The 24,126-nt window shown below is 39.7% G+C and overlaps 1 protein-coding gene and 1 pseudogene across 2 annotated transcripts in view; one reads left to right on the forward strand and one right to left on the reverse strand.

Annotated features, from left to right (window-relative positions):
- The first annotated feature begins 6,193 nt into the window (after positions 1-6,193).
- On the forward strand, positions 6,194-7,403 carry LOC310853616 (GPI-anchor transamidase-like; annotated as a pseudogene). Its single transcript has one exon. The product of its transcript is annotated as a GPI-anchor transamidase-like (transcript).
- Positions 7,404-11,227: 3,824 nt separating this feature from the next.
- Positions 11,228-24,126, reverse strand: part of tbc1d22a (TBC1 domain family, member 22a) — a gene marked incomplete at its 3' end in the record, with an annotated part of 129,229 nt that continues 116,330 nt past the window's right edge. The window contains exon 15 of the mRNA XM_083758008.1: positions 11,228-11,236. Within this exon, the coding sequence (XP_083614134.1) occupies positions 11,228-11,236 (9 nt within the window). The remainder of the gene's footprint in view (positions 11,237-24,126) is intronic.

Here is a 24,126-nt window from a genome sequence, read left to right on the forward strand (position 1 = left end):
TTAGGCCAACATTACCTGGGTTTGCTATAGACCGATTCCGTACCGGTTTCATGGTAGCAGCCTACGTATTTCCTGTAGGCGGACTCGACGTAGCTGCGGGGGTAAAACCCTCACCAGGCGCACTCTTCCACTACAGTGAACGGCAGAGTGACTGATGTTAGTTTGCCTCAAACTTTACTCCTTTACCTGCTTTTTTACTAACACTAACATTACAAAGATGCCCAGAACATTGAGATGAACCTGTGTAGTTTATGGCTGCTCCAACAGTAGTGGCAACATAACAAATAAAATAAAACAGAATGTCTAATATCCACCGCGATGGCTGAGACCAGAGCCATTGAGTAATGGTTGAGACAAAGCAGTGAAGAATCCTGCAAGATACATAATTTCAGTCTTACCCAATACCCAATCTTTCTGTTTTATGAACACAAGGCTGCTGTATTTTATACCTCATACTAAGCATTTAAAGTATGAGGTATAAAGTACAGCAGCCTTATGTTAATAAAACAGAAATATTTGGTATTGGGTAAGACTGGCGTTATGTATCTTTCACTGCTTTGTCTCAACCATTGCTCAATGGCTCTGGTCTCCGCCACCGCGGTGGATATTAGACATTCCGTTTTTATTTTATTTTTATGTTGCCACTACTGTTGGAGCAGCCATAAACTACACAGGTTCATCTCGATGTTCTGGGCATCTTTGTAATGTTAGTGTTAGTAAAAAAGCAGGTAAAGGAGTAAAGTTTGAGGCAAACTAACATCAGTCACTCTGCCGTTCACTGTAGTGGAAGAGTGCGCCTGGTGAGGGTTTTACCCCCGCAGCTACGTCGAGTCCGCCTACAGGAAATACGTAGGCTGCGACCATGAGACCCGCTACGGAATCGGTCTATACATCTTGTAAATTAATACTATTATAATCCCTTTGTGTTTCATCAGCGCGAGGGAACGAAAATATAGTAGTACAGTACGGGCTGCAGCCTGATGATTAAAAGAAAACGCGTGAAATGCTACGATAAGGAAGCAAGGATTCGGCCGTGATGTCACTGCTATGCAACAAGGAAGTAGCACAGGGAAGCACAGCAGCAGAAACAGAACGCCATTATGAAGGAAATGGCAGAGATGTGACATCACTGATGATTCCTTGGGCATGTGACGGATTTAACTTGTCTCCGCTGTTGAGAAAACCCCCAGCTCAGCTGCTGTTTATAACATTGTGCAGTGCGGGTACGCTGATTAAAAAGGTGTTTCGTTGCGTCCCTCCGGTAACCGCACCCGTTAAGTGAAAAAGTTTAACTCAAATTTTTGCTTCTGTGGGGTCCCTGGAACCATCTTTTGAGAGGGTGGTACAGGGCCAAATATCACTTTTGGGGGTCATCTACAACGAAAAGGTTTTTAGCACCACTGATGAAGCAACATAACATGAGTTTTATTTTCTTTATTTAATTCAATGTTTTATTCATTTATTTGTCAGAAGTCAGAAGGGTTATAATCTAATATTAGGACACGGTAATGTTATGTTATCTCTAATGTGTGTGTGTGTGTGTGTGTGCGTGTGTGTGCGCGTGCGTGTGTGCCTGCGCGTGTGCGTTTGTACTCTAATACAGATGACATATTGAATGCTAAGTAAGTCGTGCATTACCCACAGGAACCTGGGTGATGGCTCATTCACCTGTAAAGAAACCTCAGCAGCGCGAGAGAGAGGCAGAGAGAGAGGCCGGCCGGTCATAAGCAGACACCAGGAAGATGGGTGGTCTATAGGGCCACAGATGCTGTCATCTTCAATCATGTGACCTTCCCACCCGGCCCAGATCAGATCAATAATCCGTACGGTAAAGTCTCCCAGGTAAACAAAGACGGGCAGACGCATGACAAGAGTAATAACGCTGACATTTCTCAGGGAGAAAACACCTCAAAGACTCTTTCAGTGGAAAACATTTCATAGATTTACGTCCCACTCACTGCCAGCGCCCCGCCGGACCAGATGCATGTGACATGCCACTATACACATGTGTGTGTGTGTGTGTGTGTTGAAAATATGAACACAAGCTCTTTCTCTTTTCTGCAAGAGCAGATCAATCACACATACACATTAATAACGGTGCGCTTTATATGTTAAAATGTCCCCACAATCTGTTCTATCGTGATAGCAGTGAGTCACATGGATTTTCCATAACAACACTTTGTGTGGCCGTGTCGCATGCCAAGCAGAAATTATTGTGTGCTGCCACATAATTAGCAAACGCATGTGGGAACTCCTGGAACTATGTTATTTCCGTATAGGTGTGTAGGGTTATAGTTTATGCACAATACAATATAAGTGCTGTACAAGGCAATTCCATCAACAAAAGGTACTATGCTTGTTCTTTTACATCAAAGGGATTCTGATTGAAGGCTTATTAAATGTTCCTTATCCAGGCTGTCTCAGAGCACAAACCTTGGCAGCCAAGGAGGGGTTGCCTTGGTGAAGTTGTGAACGACCAATTATTTTCTGTCTTTTCTCTTCGGGGTGCGTTTTGAAGAAAAGGTTGCGTCTGTGCAGGTGAGGCAGAGCAAGAAAGGGGAAGACAACAATAAGATAGAAAAAAATGGAGGAAGAGGCTGAAGTGGTGTTTTGGGAATGACTGGTGGAATACAGTTAGAGAGCACGAGTGTTGTAGTGAGGTGCAGTAAATTGCATACATGCAATATTCACATAGACATTTTACAGGGTTTTGGCGATTCCCGATTGAGGGATAATATGGAAAACATTATACAGCATATTATATTATTATTTCATTTCATATCAGTTTCAAGTCATATCACCAGTAGGACGCCCTGAGGGCGAGAAGCGAGGTTGTGCTAGAACAGGTCTGGGAATTAATGGACAGGTATCAGTCAAAAGGGAGACAGCGAAGAGGAAGGACGGGTGGGGAGGATCAACATATGGATTACTTACTTCCTCTTCGTGCTAGGTAGCACATAAGGTCTTCACCAACGAACGCCAATGCTGTCTGTCTTCTGCCCAATGTTGCAGTTGGCCCCAGGTCCACCCCAACTCCTTCATTTCTCTCTCCACTGATCTTCTCCAGGTCTCTTTGGTCCTGCCTCTTTTTCTTTTCCCAGGTGGTGTCCATCTCATGGCTACCCTTGGGATGGCACTTGGGTCCGTTCTGCAGACATGTCCAATCCACGTCCACCTTCTGAACTTGATGACACCTGACAGTGGGTGACCAACATATGGAATGTCAGACATGAAATGCAGGTTCTAGTTCCCCTAGGGTAGGTACCCTCACAAAAAACATGCAGTAATCCTGGTCACTAAACTGCCTCCCCCTGGCCAGCCGGGGCGCCTGATGGAGGGGAAAGGAACTGGTTGGAATAACGTGTTCCTTCCACGCGCTACGTCCAACCAGGGAAACTCCCCCCTGTCAGGTGTAAAGGAGCAACTTGGACACTCAGGCATGAAGGAAGCATGAGTTCAAGTCCGTTGCTCTCCCCTTGTCCCCCATATATGGGGACTAGGTTGGTGGAGGGTGTGTAGAGCCCAGGATCACATTAGATGATTGACACAGGGGTGAAAAAAGGGTTACAAAATCGTGGGATAAAAACAATATAAAAAAAAAGAAATGCAGGTTCTCATAGTAAACTGTGACCTACGGTCACAACCAAGCACTTAAGGTACTTGCAGACTGGACGTGTTTTTCGGAAAACCGGCGGTTCTGAATACAAACCTCTGCAGCTGGATACTCAACTTCCATACAGACGGACGTCAGGGCGTGCGTATGGGCACAACGACTTCTGCCCCTCTGCCCCTCAGCACAGGAGCCCCCCAGGGATGTGTTCTGAGCCCCCTTCTCTACTTCCTGTACACCCATGACTGCGTGGCTCTGTTCAGCTCCCACAAAGTGATCAAGTTTGCAGACGACACCACAGTCATAGGCTTGATCACAGACGGTGATGAATCAGCCTACAAGAGAGAAGTGGATAACCTGGCACAATGGTGCCAGGAGAACAACCTGGCTCTCAACGTTGACAAAATAAAAGAGCTGATCTTCGTCTACAGGAGAGCTCCCAGAGACCACTCTCCCATCCAGATTGGGGGTGCTGCAGTGGAAAGGGTCACAGAGTTCAAATTCCTGGGGGTGCACATCAGTGAGGATCTCACCTGAGCAGTACAGACAGAGCAGGTGGTGAAGAAAGCACAACGCCTCTACTTCCTGAGGAGACTTAAAGCTGGCATGGGCCCAAAAGTCCTAAAAGCTTTCTACAGAGGCACCACAGAGAGCATCCTGACTGGCTGCTTCACTGCCTGGTATGGCAGCTGCACCGGCCTCAACCGCAAAGCAATACAGAGGGTTCTGCGGACAGCCGAACGCATCAGCGGATGTGATCTCTCCCCCCATCGAAGCCCTGTATGACGAATGTTGTGTCAGCAAAGATCATGGAATTATGAAGGACTCAAGCCACAGCAGGCTGTTTGAGATGCTGCCACATGGATAACGCTTTCGCAGTCTCAAAGCCACTGGAAACAGACTGCAAAAAAGCTTCTTCCCCCGAACAATCAGATACATGAACGAACTGATAAGAACCAAAGTGAAACCGGGCAAAGGAAAACGCTAGCCTGATACACTGATGCTAAAAGACAGCGGTCAAGTATCACAGCGTAACAAAAGTACCTAAATCCTCTACTCATGCATCCGCACACACTCACGCACACACACAGCATATGCCCACAGACAGATACAGTACATTCACCTATCTATAGTGGACTATGCATGGCAGGGTCGTCCTCTTCCCTGAGCCAGCTGGAAACCTGACCGCATACCAACACAAAAAATGAAACTGAAAAAGCTAAACTAAACGGAAATCACAACATAGTAATGAATCAATAAAAGCAATCCCATCTATAATGACGAGTTCCATAATTTAACTACCCTAAAAAATAGGCTTCCCATACTAGTTTTTACTTTTGGTAGAACATAATAATCTTTGTGTCTTGATGTTTACTGTTTTATTAGATGTTTTTATTTTGGAAATCAATGCAAGATACTTTTTTCTCACACACTCAAGTGCTGTGGGCCATCCCATTCTGTTATGCAGTTCACCTGTGTCTATTACTCTATTTCATACGCACATCTTAAGACCATTCTAGCTGCCTTGTTTAGTGTGATCTGCAGTCTTCTCATATCGGTCTGAGCTGCGTTGCCCCATACTGCACAGCAATATTTTACGTGACTATAAATCAGACTACGGGATATTAACTTCAAAGTCTCTTCAGATAGAAGCCCTGCAATATTCGCCCAACCATTCCTGCCATTTTCATTACCTTTTTAGAGATATCTGTGGTATGAGCTGTCAATGATGAATTGTTTTGTATTTTAATTCCTAGTAGTTTGACTTCTGTGACCTCATTTATCTGTACCCCTCCATAAGATAAGTTCCATGGCCCTAACCTATTCCTTTTTCTGTTGGTGCATATGACCATATTCTTAGTTTTATCAGTTCACACTGTTCAGTACAAATTTATTATTCTCCACCCATTTAACAACACGTTTAAAATCATTTGACAGGTGTTTGTGCATGGAATAAATTGATAATTCTTTTTTGAGTTTTGATGATTCAACTAACTGCCGTTAGCCTTGCCCCTCCCTCCCCTTACTGGTGCGAAATGGGATAGTAAAGCGAGTTGCCATGCTGAGCGTTGCGACGGCCACCAGCGCCGACTCAGCGGCGTTTGAGTTGCATACTTTCTGCGTACTTTCTTTCCATGCCCCCGACATGTCTGCACTAACCTGACTGCGCCAGATGGTGGCAGGCGGAGTCAGGTTATGTTTGCACCGCCCTGCATGCATGCAGTCCAAGTGAACACAACGCTGAAAACAACGTCAGTATGGCCATAATCCAGTTTCCTGATAACGTGTATTTAATTCAGTGATAACATGAATCCGTTAGCACTGCTCTGCACTCGGAGGAGCACACCTTTCTAGTTTCATCATGCAAGTCATGGGGCTCGTCAAAGCTGAAACCGTGCCTACATTTGGTGATGACTGACGTAATCATTGTGATGTCATTGATATGACCAGAATAAATTATGTACATACGCCTTCATTTGAGGATCTCCATGCAGTGGAAAATGGTGACTTGCGTGTCATGTTTCAGCTAGCATTTGTACATTTTAATATCCCAATTAGTATGGCTAGGCTAGGCACTGCACAATGAAATTACTCACTTTACTTACCTTATTTACCGCCTACTTGGTATTATGGAGCAACAACCCTGAGGTTACAGCTGGGCAGTTCTTCAGCAGTGGTCATACCAACAACTGGGCAGTGCTGGTATCCACATCCAGATCTTGGTTCAACTATCGCCATGTGGCCGGCACCCTGTCTATGTACAGAGCTGTCAAGAGACTGGGCATCCCAGACAGTCATATAATACTGATGTTGGCGGATGACATGGCCTGTAACCATAGAAACCCCAAGCCCGCCACAGTGTTCAGCGACAAGTACATGGGGCAGAACGAGTACGGAGAAGACGTGGAGGTGGACTATCGCGGACTCGAGGTGACGGTGGAGACCCTCCTGCGAGTTCTGACCGGCAGGGTGCCACCGGGCACCCCGCGCTCCAAACGCCTCCTCTCCGACAGCCACAGCAACATTCTCATCTTCCTCACTGGACACGGCGGCGACGGTTTCATGAGGCTCCAGGACTCCGAGGCCATCGGCAATGGCGAGCTGGCCGACGCCTTCGAGCAAATGTGGCGGAAGCGACGGTACAACGAGCTGCTCCTGATCGTCGACACCTGCCAAGGAGCCTCCATGTACGAGAAGCTCTACTCTCCCAATGTCATGGCCGTGGCCAGCAGCCTGGTCGGTGAGGACTCTGTGGCTTACCAGTCAGACCTGGACGTAGGCGTGTTCCTGCTGGACCGCTACACCTTCCATCTGCTGCGCTTCCTGGAAGGCGTCCAGCCCACCAGCAACGCCAGCATGGGCGACCTGTTCCAGGTGTGCCCCAAGCCGAGCCAATGCACGTCCACTCCGAGCCGCCGCACCGACCTGTTCCTGAGAGACCCGGGCAGTGTCCTCGTCACAGACTTCTTCGGCGGCGTCCGCAAAGTGGAGCTCACCGAGGAGCCCGTCGACTTCTTGACCGATCTCACAGAGCTACAGCCGGAAGAGGAGAAGCCTGCGCGTGGGGATTTGGGGCGGAGGGGCGGTCAGTATTACGTCGACCAGCTCCCGGTGTCTGAGATTGTTGGTCAGAAACCCAAGCAGAAGGACTGGCACCCTCCAGATGGCTTCATCCTGGGCCTCTGGACCATCATCCTCCTCGTCTTCTTCACGACCCTAGCTCATCGAACGCCTGAAACACATCTTCCTGAAGACGACGCAGCCACACGCCCACCCGTCCAATGAACCATGATGAATCTGATACAATGTTTTAAAATGTGCTCGTCTACATATGACATATTTCCCTTTCATTGTCAATGGCATTTAATGTTTGTGTTGCCACAAAGTTACGTCATATTTCATAAATTATCTCATTGTCAATGGCAAATGTGAGACATGACGAGACGAAAAGCTGTATATAGGAGGGGCCAGCGCAGTTCGTTGGAGCCATGTGTGTCGAAGGAGGGGCGGAACAATTTACACTGAAGAGGTGCGCCAGAAAACATATGCCCATAACATACCTTTATATGGTTGATGATGTGATGATGTCCATATTTGTCCATCCAGCAATAAACAATGGTATTCAACCTAAACATAACTAAAAGCCAACACAGTACTTCCTAGTTCCTACGGTAAACAAGTATCAAAACAATACTTTAAATAAGTTTCTGTTAGCACGTGCGTTCCATACATTACATACTGTAGGGCTGTGCCACATGACCACATAGGATTTAATTAAAGTTACATTATTGCTGACTTACTATATTATCTTTGTTAGATCATGATTCATCTGTCCATCCTTTGCTGACAGTCTGGGTCTCTATCATTTGTCACAGCTCATAAGTTGGGTTGTTCCGAGGTAAAAAAGGAGTAATGGTGTGAAGCAGTCGTGGATGGATGAGTGAAGGGTGAGAGTGGAACCTCATGTATACCTGCTTGAAGAGTAGAGCAGCAGAGAGAGAGAGAGAGAGAGAGAGAGAGAGAGAGAGAGAGCAAAGAATGGAAAATGCGACTGTAGCAAGTTTGAAATAATCTGTGCAGAAAGAGGAAAAACAAACCAAGAAAAGAAACCTGTCGAAAGCTATAGCCTAGTGTATACACTATACAGTATAACGAAAACAACTTTGAAAACAGTCTATCTGTACAATCATCAGTTTATTTGTTGTTATGATTATAAGAACTTAAAGCAGGGGTTTTCTAACTGATTTTGACGCAGGGACCACCATTCTGACTAAGAGCAATCTTGGGGACCACCACTATTGTGTCGGGTGGGCTGACCACCTGTCCCACGTCCCGCAAATCAAAGATAATTATGGGAAAAGAGCATGAGCATGTGACACCATAATCACAATTTAATCGTATTCCTCGAGGGCACTTTTGGACAAAAATAGTGAAAATAGTAGATCTACAAGCTCACAACGCGTTGCACTGCAACGTGTTGAGAGCTTGTAGATCAGCTGTTTTCGGGGCTCAACCCAGCACTCTTTAGCTAGTGGAGATGTGGTGTACGACATGGAATTCAAAACAAATCTGTTCGATGCAAAATACTGTGTTCAAGTTCAGAATGCTGCCTTCCAGCATGGCATGGAAAGGAGTAGCATTTGCATTTCTTTTACCATCAGTAAATGCTGCATTCTGGGTCTGGAAAGGGCAGTAGTTTTACAGACGGGTAAAAGGGCAGGGGCTGTAGCCCCCTTTGATGTCTATGTGTGCACGTCCCTGGTACTGGTCCTCCGCCAGCGTCAGGCCAGAGCCATTGAAGGAGAGTTGTGCCATTGAGGGGACAGAAAACGGAACTCGAGCACGGTTTATGCAGCCCCGGAGTGTGTGTGACAAGCTGGAGTTTGAAATACATTGTTTTCAACAAGGGCAGCGCAAATATCAGCAATTGTGTCTCTCTAAAGTCTCTGTGATGTTTATGTTGTACTATTACTAAAAAAACTATCTAAAATAAAGGGATTGCCTGAGTCCAGTGCATTCTGCCAACTTCCGGTCCAGGACATTGTCACTCTTCACAATGCTCTTCGCCAATAGAAGTCTATGTAGAAGATCTGCCATTGGACTGAAGCCCCATGAAGTGAACGGAGATGTCGTAACTCTCCTTCAATGGCAGTAGCGACTGACAGTAAGCAAGAAGAAAAACATGGTACACAGGACACACACAAAGGCTCTGGGTGGACAGACACAAAGGCTCTGGGTGGACACACACAAAGGCTCTGGGTGGACACACACAAAGGCTCTGGGTGGACACACACAAAGGCTCTGGGTGGACACACACAAAGGCTCTGGGTGGACAGACACAAAGGCTCTGGGTGGACACACACAAAGGCTCTGGGTGGACACACACAAAGGCTCTGGGTGGACACACACAAAGGCTCTGGGTGGACACACACAAAGGCTCTGGGTGGACACACACAAAGGCTCTGGGTGGACACACACAAAGGCTCTGGGTGGACACACACAAAGGCTCTGAAAGTTCCACTTTCAGAGCTTATAAGTTTATGACTCACTTGAACTCAAAACATTCTAATCACGTTCTGTGGTCAAACATGAATTGTTGATGTTGAACACATGTAATCTGTTCATTTAATCTCAACATATATAGGGAGTTTACTTTTTTCATCAGTGTGGGTAAATACCTGGTAATATCATGGAAATAAGACACGCTTCCGTTCACAGTACAGTTCCACCTTTCTTACAGGGTAACTTGAAAGGTTTTACCTGTTAACGTTTTGAAAATGTATGTGGTCCAACTGTCTATTACTGTGTAAATAACTGGAAATTGCCAGGTAACATGTTCAAAACATCCTGGTGGGTAATGATGGATTATAACCTACAATTACAGTGAAAGTACATGGTAATATCATGGAAATAAGCCATGCTTCCGTTCACAGTACAGTTCCACCTTTCTTACAGGGTAACTTGAAAGGTTTTACCTGTTAACGTTTTGTAAATGTATGTGGTCCAACTGTGTAAATACCTAGTTATTATCTGTTATTTCCGGGTAACATGTTCAAAATACACCATGATGGTTAATGGAGGAGGATCATAATCTACAATTACCAGGTAGGTACATGGTAATATCATGGAAATAGAACACACTTCCTTTCACAGTACAGTTCCTCCTTACTTACTGGGTACCTATCGGGTAATTACATTGTAGTTGTCAGGGAATTACTTGGTAACAACTGGCAATCTCCTGTAACTACCCACACAGTTACCATATAATTACCTGGTAGTTGTCAAATACTTGGTAATTACCTGGTACCTAATGGGTAACTTACCTGGTAGCAGAGTAAATACTTATAAATACTGGGTAGTTACCTGGTAATTACATAGTAAAAACCTATAAGTTGTTGACAATACTTGGTAATTACCTATAGGGTCTACATGGGTAACCTGCCTGGTCGCAGAGTAAATACTTCAAATACTGAGTAGTTAACTGGTAATTACATAGTAAAAACCTATAAATACCGTACCGTAAAATGAAGGGTTACCACCATGGATAGTGATCTCGTGTCAATTGTGCACTTGCGGTTTGGGCAACTCGAAAGCAAACTCCACATGCCCCAACATATTATTTACCTGCCATAGTGTGTCAACATCTTACCCCTGTGGTTAGACTGGCATATTCACCGTATCGGGAGTCGGGACATCTCTAGTGAGGACCAATAATATGAAGATAGGTTGAAAATAGGACATGACGGTCCTATAAGTGCTTCACAAACACACACACACACACAGATAAAACACATTAAAATGATGCCAATACAAGTTGTGCTGAACTGACAAACAGGTGACACTGGGTTCAAACCCGTCAGATTATATATAGGATTTATTTACATTGTTTTATTTCTATTTACAGATCTTTGTTTCTTCAAAATTTGCTCTGTACAGATTTTTGTTTAATCGGAGGAGAAACTATTCCAGTCACCCACACACTCTAGTACAGTTGTTTTGTTTGTTTTCTGACTATTTAGAGGCAGATGTCAAGGGGAGTAAAAAAAGGAAAAAAAAAGAAAGAAAAAAAGATGGTTTCTCACAATCATAAATGAAAACGAAACAAAAAAGCTCAAACTAAAGACCCTGAATGGAAAAAAGGGGTGGGGGATCACACTCAAGAAAAACATGTAAACAAGGCATTTTAATAAAGTCTGCATGATTTGCCTCTTGAGATGGTGCCAAGACATACCGTTTTGAGGGTGTGTGTCTTGAAGCTCCGGCTAGCTATAACGCCATGGCTATCTTTGCCACGGTGACGTGTGTGTGATAATGCCATGTCAGTCTTGTAGCGGAGTTCACTTCAGTCCACAACATTGGAGAAGAAAGCAAATGCACTCATAAAAAGTTAAAGATGAAAACATCAACTCACGTATGTTTTCTGTCATCCACACTGGTTAACTACTTATGCCACACATACTTTGTCGTAGGACACAGCGAAAATAGCAGAACGCACAAGGTCACAACTCGTCGCGATGCAACACGTTCTGAGCTTGTGGATCTTTTAAAATTCATTATCTTGGAAGATTTTCCCAAAATATAGACACTAGGATTTAATGTGGTAAAAGGGACTTGTTGATCAGGCGCGAGCTAGCCGGCCTGTGCTCTCTTTGGCCATGACGTCAATCCGTCTTTGTAGGGATTTCATACTTTTTTTAGGTAGAACAAGTTACTTTGTTTTCCCAAGAACTGAATACGATACCCTACAGTACTGTGAATACGATACCCTACAGTACTGTGAATACGATACCCTACAGTACTGTGAATACGATACCCTACAGTACTGTGAATACCATACCCTACAGTACTGTGAATACGATACCCTACAGTACTGTGAATACGATACCCTACAGTACTGTGAATACGATACCCTACAGTACTGTGAATACGATACCCTACGCCTACAGTACTGTGAATACGATACCCTACAGTACTGTGAATACGATACCCTACAGTACTGTGAATACGATACCCTACAGTACTGTTAATACGATACCCTACAGTACTGTTAATACGATACCCTACAGTACTGTTAATACGATACCCTACAGTACTGTTAATACGATACCCTACAGTACTGTGAATACGATACCCTACAGTACTGTGAATACGATACCCTACAGTACTGTGAATACGATACCCTACAGTACTGTGAATACGATACCCTACAGTACTGTGAATACGATACCCTACGCCTACAGTACTGTGAATACGATACCCTACAGTACTGTGAATACGATACCCTACAGTACTGTGAATACGATACCCTACAGTACTGTGAATACGATACCCTACAGTACTGTGAATACGATACCCTACAGTACTGTTAATACGATACCCTACAGTACTGTGAATACGATACCCTACAGTACTGTTAATACGATACCCTACAGTACTGTGAATACGATACCCTACAGTACTGTGAATACGATACCCTACAGTACTGTTAATACGATACCCTACAGTACTGTTAATACGATACCCTACAGTACTGTGAATACGATACCCTACAGTACTGTGAATACCATACCCTACAGTACTGTGAATACGATACCCTACAGTACTGTGAATACGATACCCTACAGTACTGTGAATACGATACCCTACAGTACTGTTAATACGATACCCTACAGTACTGTGAATACCATACCCTATGCCTACAGTACTGTGAATACGATACCCTACAGTACTGTGAATACCATACCCTACAGTACTGTGAATACGATACCCTACAGTACTGTGAATACGATACCCTACAGTACTGTGAATACGATACCCTACAGTACTGTTAATACGATACCCTACAGTACTGTGAATACCATACCCTACAGTACTGTGAATACGATACCCTACAGTACTGTAAATACGATACCCTACAGTACTGTGAATACGATACCCTATGCCTACAGTACTGTGAATACGATACCCTACAGTACTGTGAATACGATACCCTACAGTACTGTGAATACGATACCCTATGCCTACAGTACTGTGAATACGATACCCTACAGTACTGTGAATACGATACCCTACAGTACTGTTAATACGATACCCTACAGTACTGTGAATACGATACCCTATGCCTACAGTACTGTGAATACGATACCCTACAGTACTGTGAATACGATACCCTACAGTACTGTGAATACGATACCCTACAGTACTGTGAATACGATACCCTATGCCTACAGTACTGTGAATACGATACCCTACAGTACTGTGAATACGATACCCTACAGTACTGTTAATACGATACCCTACAGTACTGTGAATACGATACCCTATGCCTACAGTACTGTGAATACGATACCCTACAGTACTGTGAATACGATACCCTACAGTACTGTGAATACGATACCCTACAGTACTGTGAATACGATACCCTACAGTACTGTGAATACGATACCCTACAGTACTGTGAATACGATACCCTACAGTACTGTGAATACGATACCCTACAGTACTGTTAATACGATACCCTATGCCTACAGTACTGTGAATACGATACCCTACAGTACTGTGAATACGATACCCTACAGTACTGTGAATACGATACCCTACAGTACTGTGAATACGATACCCTACAGTACTGTGAATACGATACCCTACAGTACTGTGAATACGATACCCTACAGTACTGTGAATACGATACCCTACAGTACTGTGAATACGATACCCTACAGTACTGTTAATACGATACCCTACAGTACTGTGAATACGATACCCTACAGTACTGTGAATACGATACCCTACAGTACTGTGAATACGATACCCTACAGTACTGTGAATACGATACCCTACAGTACTGTGAATACGATACCCTACAGTACTGTGAATACGATACCCTACAGTACTGTGAATACGATACCCTACAGTACTGTGAATACGATACCCTACAGTACTGTGAATACGATACCCTACAGTACTGTGAATACGATACCCTACGCCTACAGTACTGTGAATACGATACCCTACAGTACTGTGAATACGATACCCTACAGTACTGTGAATACGATACCCTACAGTACTGTGAATACGATACCCTATGCCTACAGTACTGTGAATACGATACCCTACAGTACTGTGAATACGATACCCTACAGTACTGTTAATACGATACCCTACAGTACTGTGAATACGATACCCTACAGTACTGTGAATACCATACCCTACAGTACTGTGAATACGATACCCTACAGTACTGTGAATACGATACCCTACAGTACTGTGAATACGATACCCTACAGTACTGTGAATACGATACCCTACAGTACTGTGAATACGATACCCTACAGTACTGTGAATACGATACCCTACAGTACTGTTAATACGATACCCTATGCCTACAGTACTGTGAATACGATACCCTACAGTACTGTGAATACGATACCCTACAGTACTGTGAATACGATACCCTACAGTACTGTGAATACGATACCCTACAGTACTGTGAATACGATACCCTACAGTACTGTGAATACGATACCCTACAGTACTGTGAATACGATACCCTACAGTACTGTGAATACGATACCCTACAGTACTGTTAATACGATACCCTATGCCTACAGTACTGTGAATACGATACCCTACAGTACTGTGAATACGATACCCTACAGTACTGTGAATACGATACCCTACAGTACTGTGAATACGATACCCTACAGTACTGTGAATACGATACCCTACAGTACTGTGAATACGATACCCTACAGTACTGTGAATACGATACCCTACAGTACTGTGAATACGATACCCTACAGTACTGTGAATACGATACCCTACAGTACTGTGAATACGATACCCTACAGTACTGTGAATACGATACCCTACAGTACTGTGAATACGATACCCTACAGTACTGTGAATACGATACCCTACAGTACTGTGAATACGATACCCTACAGTACTGTGAATACGATACCCTACAGTACTGTGAATACGATACCCTACAGTACTGTGAATACGATACCCTACAGTACTGTGAATACGATACCCTACAGTACTGTGAATACGATACCCTACAGTACTGTGAATACGATACCCTACAGTACTGTGAATACGATACCCTACAGTACTGTGAATACGATACCCTACAGTACTGTGAATACGATACCCTACAGTACTGTGAATACGATACCCTACAGTACTGTGAATACGATACCCTACAGTACTGTGAATACGATACCCTACAGTACTGTGAATACGATACCCTACAGTACTGTGAATACGATACCCTACAGTACTGTGAATACGATACCTATGCCTACAGTACTGTGAATACGATACCCTACAGTACTGTGAATACGATACCCTACAGTACTGTGAATACGATACCCTACAGTACTGTGAATACGATACCCTACAGTACTGTGAATACGATACCCTACAGTACTGTGAATACGATACCCTACAGTACTGTGAATACGATACCCTACAGTACTGTGAATACCATACCCTACAGTACTGTGAATACGATACCCTACAGTACTGTGAATACGATACCCTACAGTACTGTGAATACGATACCCTACAGTACTGTTAATACGATACCCTACAGTACTGTGAATACGATACCCTACAGTACTGTTAATACGATACCCTACAGTACTGTTAATACGATACCCTACAGTACTGTGAATACGATACCCTACAGTACTGTGAATACGATACCCTACAGTACTGTGAATACGATACCCTACAGTACTGTTAATACGATACCCTACAGTACTGTTAATACGATACCCTACAGTACTGTGAATACGATACCCTACAGTACTGTTATGAGTGGAAAAAAGTGGAATCTAGAAAACACATTGAAAACGTGTGCAAAATGTATAATCATTTTGGGATTTTTGTAAAGTGCGAGACAAAGTCTCAGAATCCTAATGCAATGAACTGCAAGAAGCGCGCACACACACACACACACACACACACACACACACACACACACACACACACACACACACACACACACACACACACACACACACACACACACACACACACACACACACACACACACACACACACACACACACACACACACACACACACACACACACACACACACACACAGGGGTTCAAGGATTCACTCACTGTCAATGACGTACACACATGCACACACGCATACACACACATCAGTGTCTCTCAACCTTTTCTGGATCAGGTCCCACTTGAACATCTCAAAAGCGTTTACGGCCCAGCCATCTCCACGAACGCTTTCGCTCAGATGGGTGGACCGCGTGAGTTTTCAGATTTACTTTAATGATCATTTCATCAATTGTGTCCGGTTTAGATCATCATGTATTAGTATCACCTTTTAATGTTAAAGTCATTAACATCTAATTTGGTTAATATCATTTGGGCGCCCACTTGCAAATATCGGACACCACTCATGTCAACAGGAAACCCAATGCAAAGCAAACAGGACGAAAGACATAGTTAAGCCCTGTTACTTCAGAGAACATCTGCATGGCAAAAATAGCCAATCAACAAGCTCACAATGCGACGCAATCTGTAGATCGGTTATTTTCAATATTTAAAGGTAAACAGTGGACAGTAAAATAAACAGTGTACAGTAAAATAAACAGTGGACAGTAAAATAAACAGTGGACAGTAAAATAAACAGTGGACAGTAAAATAAACAGTGGACAGTAAAATAAACAGTGGACAGTAAAATAAACAGTGGACAGTAAAATAAACAGTGGACAGTAAAATAAACAGTGGACAGTAAAATAAACAGTGGACAGTAAAATAAACAGTGGACAGTAAAATAAACAGTGTACAGTAAAATAAACAGTGTACAGTAAAATAAACAGTGGACAGTAAAATAAACAGTGGACAGTAAAATAAACAGTGGACAGTAAAATAAACAGTGGACAGTAAAATAAACAGTGGACAGTAAAATAAACAGTTGTACAGTAAAATAAACAGTGGACAGTAAAATAAACAGTGGACAGTAAAATAAACAGTGGACAGTAAAATAAACAGTGGACAGTAAAATAAACAGTGGACAGTAAAATAAACAGTGGACAGTAAAATAAACAGTGGACAGTAAAATAAACAGTGGACAGTAAAATAAACAGTGCACAGTAAAATAAACAGTGGACAGTAAAATAAACAGTGGACAGTAAAATAAACAGTGGACAGTAAAATAAACAGTGGACAGTAAAATAAACAGTGGACAGTAAAATAAACAGTGGACAGTAAAATAAACAGTGTACAGTAAAATAAACAGTGTACAGTAAAATAAACAGTGGACAGTAAAATAAACAGTGTACAGTAAAATAAACAGTGGACAGTAAAATAAACAGTGGACAGTAAAATAAACAGTGGACAGTAAAATAAACAGTGGACAGTAAAATAAACAGTGGACAGTAAAATAAACAGTGGACAGTAAAATAAACAGTGGACAGTAAAATAAACAGTGGACAGTAAAATAAACAGTGGACAGTAAAATAAACAGTGGACAGTAAAATAAACAGTGGACAGTAAAATAAACAGTGGACAGTAAAATAAACAGTGGACAGTAAAATAAACAGTGGACAGTAAAATAAACAGTGGACAGTAAAATAAACAGTGTACAGTAAAATAAACTGGACAGTAAAATAAACAGTGTACAGTAAAATAAACAGTGGACAGTAAAATAAACAGTGTACAGTAAAATAAACAGTGTACAGTAAAATAAACAGTGGACAGTAAAATAAACAGTGGACAGTAAAATAAACAGTGGACAGTAAAATAAACAGTGGACAGTAAAATAAACAGTGGACAGTAAAATAAACAGTGGACAGTAAAATAAACAGTGGACAGTAAAATAAACAGTGTACAGTAAAATAAACAGTGTACAGTAAAATAAACAGTGGACAGTAAAATAAACAGTGTACAGTAAAATAAACAGTGGACAGTAAAATAAACAGTGGACAGTAAAATAAACAGTGGACAGTAAAATAAACAGTGGACAGTAAAATAAACAGTGGACAGTAAAATAAACAGTGGACAGTAAAATAAACAGTGGACAGTAAAATAAACAGTGGACAGTAAAATAAACAGTGGACAGTAAAATAAACAGTGTACAGTAAAATAAACAGTGGACAGTAAAATAAACAGTGGACAGTAAAATAAACAGTGGACAGTAAATAAAACAGTGGACAGTAAAATACACAGTGGACAGTAAAATAAACAGTGGACAGTAAAATAAACAGTGGACAGTAAAATAAACAGTGGACAGTAAAATAAACAGTGGACAGTAAAATAAACAGTGTACAGTAAAATAAACTGGACAGTAAAATAAACAGTGTACAGTAAAATAAACAGTGGACAGTAAAATAAACAGTGTACAGTAAAATAAACAGTGTACAGTAAAATAAACAGTGGACAGTAAAATAAACAGTGGACAGTAAAATAAACAGTGGACAGTAAAATAAACAGTGGACAGTAAAATAAACAGTGTACAGTAAAATAAACAGTGTACAGTAAAATAAACAGTGGACAGTAAAATAAACAGTGGACATTAAAATAAACAGTGGACAGTAAAATAAACAGTGGACAGTAAAATAAACAGTGGACAGTAAAATAAACAGTGGACAGTTAAAATAAACAGTGGACAGTAAAATAAACAGTGTACAGTAAAATAAACAGTGTACAGTAAAATAAACAGTGGACAGTAAAATAAACAGTGTACAGTAAAATAAACAGTGTACAGTAAAATAAACAGTGTACAGTAAAATAAACAGTGGACAGTAAAATAAACAGTGGACAGTAAAATAAACAGTGTACAGTAAAATAAAACAGTGTACAGTTAAATAAACAGTGTACAGTAAAATAAACAGTGGACAGTAAAATAAACAGTGGACAGTAAAATAAACAGTGGACAGTAAAATAAACAGTGTACAGTAAAATAAACAGTGTACAGTAAAATAAACAGTGGACAGTAAAATAAACAGTGGACAGTAAAATAAACAGTGGACAGTAAAATATCAGTGTACAGTAAAATAAACAGTGGACAGTAAAATAAACAGTGTACAGTAAAATAAACAGTGGACAGTAAAATAAACAGTGTACAGTAAAATAAACAGTGTACAGTAAAATAAACAGTGTACAGTAAAATAAACAGTGGACAGTAAAATAAACAGTGTACAGTAAAATAAACAGTGGACAGTAAAATAAACAGTGGACAGTAAAATAAACAGTGGACAGTAAAATAAACAGTGGACAGTAAAATAAACAGTGGACAGTAAAATAAACAGTGGACAGTAAAATAAACAGTGTACAGTAAAATAAACAGTGGACAGTAAAATAAACAGTGTACAGTAAAATAAACAGTGGACAGTAAAATAAACAGTGGACAGTAAAATAAACAGTGGACAGTAAAATAAACAGTGGACAGTAAAATAAACAGTGGACAGTAAAATAAACAGTGTACAGTAAAATAAACAGTGGACAGTAAAATAAACAGTGTACAGTAAAATAAACAGTGGACAGTAAAATAAACAGTGGACAGTAAAATAAACAGTGTACAGTAAAATAAACAGTGGACAGTAAAATAAACAGTGGACAGTAAAATAAACAGTGTACAGTAAAATAAACAGTGTACAGTAAAATAAACAGTGTACAGTAAAATAAACAGTGTACAGTAAAATAAACAGTGGACAGTAAAATAAACAGTGGACAGTAAAATAAACAGTGTACAGTAAAATAAACAGTGTACAGTAAAATAAACAGTGGACAGTAAAATAAACAGTGGACAGTAAAATAAACAGTGGACAGTAAAATAAACAGTGTACAGTAAAATAAACAGTGGACAGTAAAATAAACAGTGGACAGTAAAATAAACAGTGGACAGTAAAATAAACAGTGGACAGTAAAATAAACAGTGTACAGTAAAATAAACAGTGGACAGTAAAATAAACAGTGGACAGTGAAATAAACAGTGGACAGTAAAATAAACAGTGGACAGTAAAATAAACAGTGGACGGTAAAATAAACAGTGTACGGTAAAATAAACAGTGGACAGTAAAATAAACAGTGGACAGTAAAATAAACAGTGGACAGTAAAATAAACAGTGTACAGTCAAATAAACAGTGGACATTAAAATAAACAGTGGACAGTAAAATAAACAGTGGACAGTAAAAATAAACAGTGGACAGTAAAATAAACAGTGTACAGTAAAATAAACAGTGTACAGTAAAATAAAGAGTGTACAGAAAAATAAACAGTGGACAGTAAAATAAACAGTGGACAGTAAAATAAACAGTGGACAGTAAAATAAACAGTGGACAGTAAAATAAACAGTGGACAGTAAAATAAACAGTGGACAGTAAAATAAACAGTGGACAGTAAAATAAACAGTGGACCGTAAAATAAACAGTGTACAGTAAAATAAACAGTGGACAGTAAAATAAACAGTGTACAGTAAAATAAACAGTGGACAGTAAAATAAACAGTGGACAGTAAAATAAACAGTGGACAGTAAAATAAACAGTGGACAGTAAAATAAACAGTGGACAGTAAAATAAACAGTGGACAGTAAAATAAACAGTGGACAGTAAAATAAACAGTGGACAGTAAAATAAACAGTGGACAGTAAAATAAACAGTGTACAGTAAAATAAACAGTGGACAGTAAAATAAACAGTGGACAGTAAAATAAACAGTGGACAGTAAAATAAACAGTGGACAGTAAAATACACAGTGGACAGTAAAATAAACAGTGGACAGTAAAATAAACAGTGGACAGTAAAATAAACAGTGGACAGTAAAATAAACAGTGGACAGTAAAATAAACAGTGTACAGTAAAATAAACTGTGACAGTAAAATAAACAGTGTACAGTAAAATAAACAGTGGACAGTAAAATAAACAGTGTACAGTAAAATAAACAGTGTACAGTAAAATAAACAGTGGACAGTAAAATAAACAGTGGACAGTAAAATAAACAGTGGACAGTAAAATAAACAGTGGACAGTAAAATAAACAGTGTACAGTAAAATAAACAGTGTACAGTAAAATAAACAGTGGACAGTAAAATAAACAGTGGACATTAAAATAAACAGTGGACAGTAAAATAAACAGTGGACAGTAAAATAAACAGTGGACAGTAAAATAAACAGTGGACAGTTAAATAAACAGTGGACAGTAAAATAAACAGTGTACAGTAAAATAAACAGTGTACAGTAAAATAAACAGTGGACAGTAAAATAAACAGTGTACAGTAAAATAAACAGTGTACAGTAAAATAAACAGTGGACAGTAAAATAAACAGTGGACAGTAAAATAAACAGTGTACAGTAAAATAAACAGTGTACAGTTAAATAAACAGTGTACAGTAAAATAAACAGTGTACAGTAAAATAAACAGTGGACAGTAAAATAAACAGTGGACAGTAAAATAAACAGTGGACAGTAAAATAAACAGTGTACAGTAAAATAAACAGTGTACAGTAAAATAAACAGTGGACAGTAAAATAAACAGTGGACAGTAAAATAAACAGTGGACAGTAAAATATCAGTGTACAGTAAAATAAACAGTGGACAGTAAAATAAACAGTGTACAGTAAAATAAACAGTGGACAGTAAAATAAACAGTGTACAGTAAAATAAACAGTGTACAGTAAAATAAACAGTGTACAGTAAAATAAACAGTGGACAGTAAAATAAACAGTGTACAGTAAAATAAACAGTGGACAGTAAAATAAACAGTGGACAGTAAAATAAACAGTGGACAGTAAAATAAACAGTGGACAGTAAAATAAACAGTGGACAGTAAAATAAACAGTGGACAGTAAAATAAACAGTGGGACAGTAAAATAAACAGTGTACAGTAAAATAAACAGTGGACAGTAAAATAAACAGTGTACAGTAAAATAAACAGTGTACAGTAAAATAAACAGTGGACAGTAAAATAAACAGTGGACAGTTAAATAAACAGTGGACAGTAAAATAAACAGTGTACAGTAAAATAAACAGTGGACAGTAAAATAAACAGTGTACAGTAAAATAAACAGTGGACAGTAAAATAAACAGTGGACAGTAAAATAAACAGTGTACAGTAAAATAAACAGTGGACAGTAAAATAAACAGTGGACAGTAAAATAAACAGTGTACAGTAAAATAAACAGTGTACAGTAAAATAAACAGTGTACAGTAAAATAAACAGTGTACAGTAAAATAAACAGTGGACAGTAAAATAAACAGTGTACAGTAAAATAAACAGTGTACAGTAAAATAAACAGTGTACAGTAAAATAAACAGTGGACAGTAAAATAAACAGTGGACAGTAAAATAAACAGTGTACAGTAAAATAAACAGTGGACAGTAAAATAAACAGTGGACAGTAAAATAAACAGTGGACAGTAAAATAAACAGTGGACAGTAAAATAAACAGTGTACAGTAAAATAAACAGTGGACAGTAAAATAAACAGTGGACAGTGAAATAAACAGTGGACAGTAAAATAAACAGTGGACGGTAAAATAAACAGTGGACAGTAAAATAAACAGTGTACGGTAAAAATAAACAGTGGACAGTAAAATAAACAGTGGACAGTAAAATAAACAGTGGACAGTAAAATAAACAGTGTACAGTAAAATAAACAGTGGACATTAAAATAAACAGTGGACAGTAAAATAAACAGTGGACAGTAAAATAAACAGTGGACAGTAAAATAAACAGTGTACAGTAAAATAAACAGTGTACAGTAAAATAAAGAGTGTACAGTAAAATAAACAGTGGACAGTAAAATAAACAGTGGACAGTAAAATAAACAGTGGACAGTAAAATAAACAGTGGACAGTAAAATAAACAGTGGACAGTAAAATAAACAGTGGACAGTAAAATAAACAGTGGACCGTAAAATAAACAGTGTACAGTAAAATAAACAGTGGACAGTAAAATAAACAGTGGACAGTAAAATAAACAGTGGACAGTAAAATAAACAGTGGACAGTAAAATAAACAGTGGACAGTAAAATAAACAGTGGACAGTAAAATAAACAGTGGACAGTAAAATAAACAGTGGACAGTAAAATAAACAGTGGACAGTTAAATAAACAGTGGACAGTAAAATAAACAGTGTACAGTAAAATAAACAGTGTACAGTAAAATAAACAGTGGACAGTAAAATAAACAGTGTACAGTAAAATAAACAGTGTACAGTAAAATAAACAGTGTACAGTAAAATAAACAGTGGACAGTAAAATAAACAGTGGACAGTAAAATAAACAGTGTACAGTAAAATAAACAGTGTACAGTTAAATAAACAGTGTACAGTAAAATAAACAGTGTACAGTAAAATAAACAGTGGACAGTAAAATAAACAGTGGACAGTAAAATAAACAGTGGACAGTAAAATAAACAGTGTACAGTAAAATAAACAGTGTACAGTAAAATAAACAGTGTACAGTAAAATAAACAGTGGACAGTAAAATAAACAGTGTACAGTAAAATAAACAGTGTACAGTAAAATAAACAGTGTACAGTAAAATAAACAGTGTACAGTAAAATAAACAGTGGACAGTAAAATAAACAGTGGACAGTAAAATAAACAGTGTACAGTAAAATAAACAGTGGACAGTAAAATAAACAGTGGACAGTAAAATAAACAGTGGACAGTAAAATAAACAGTGTACAGTAAAATAAACAGTGGACAGTAAAATAAACAGTGGACAGTAAAATAAACAGTGGACAGTAAAATAAACAGTGGACAGTAAAATAAACAGTGGACAGTAAAATAAACAGTGGACAGTAAAATAAACAGTGGACAGTAAAATAAACAGTGGACAGTAAAATAACAGTGGACAGTAAAATAAACAGTGGACAGTAAAATAAACAGTGTACAGTAAAATAAACAGTGGACAGTAAAATAAACAGTGGGACAGTAAAATAAACAGTGGACAACAGTAGAAATAACAGTGTTCAGTAAAATAAACAGTGGACATTAAAAATAAACAGTGGACAGTAAAATAAACAAGGAGGACA

The sequence above is a fragment of the Protomyctophum parallelum genome (genome assembly GCF_964188405.1).
Source record: "Protomyctophum parallelum genome assembly, chromosome: 22".
In the NCBI taxonomy this organism is placed as follows: Eukaryota; Metazoa; Chordata; class Actinopteri; order Myctophiformes; family Myctophidae; genus Protomyctophum; species Protomyctophum parallelum.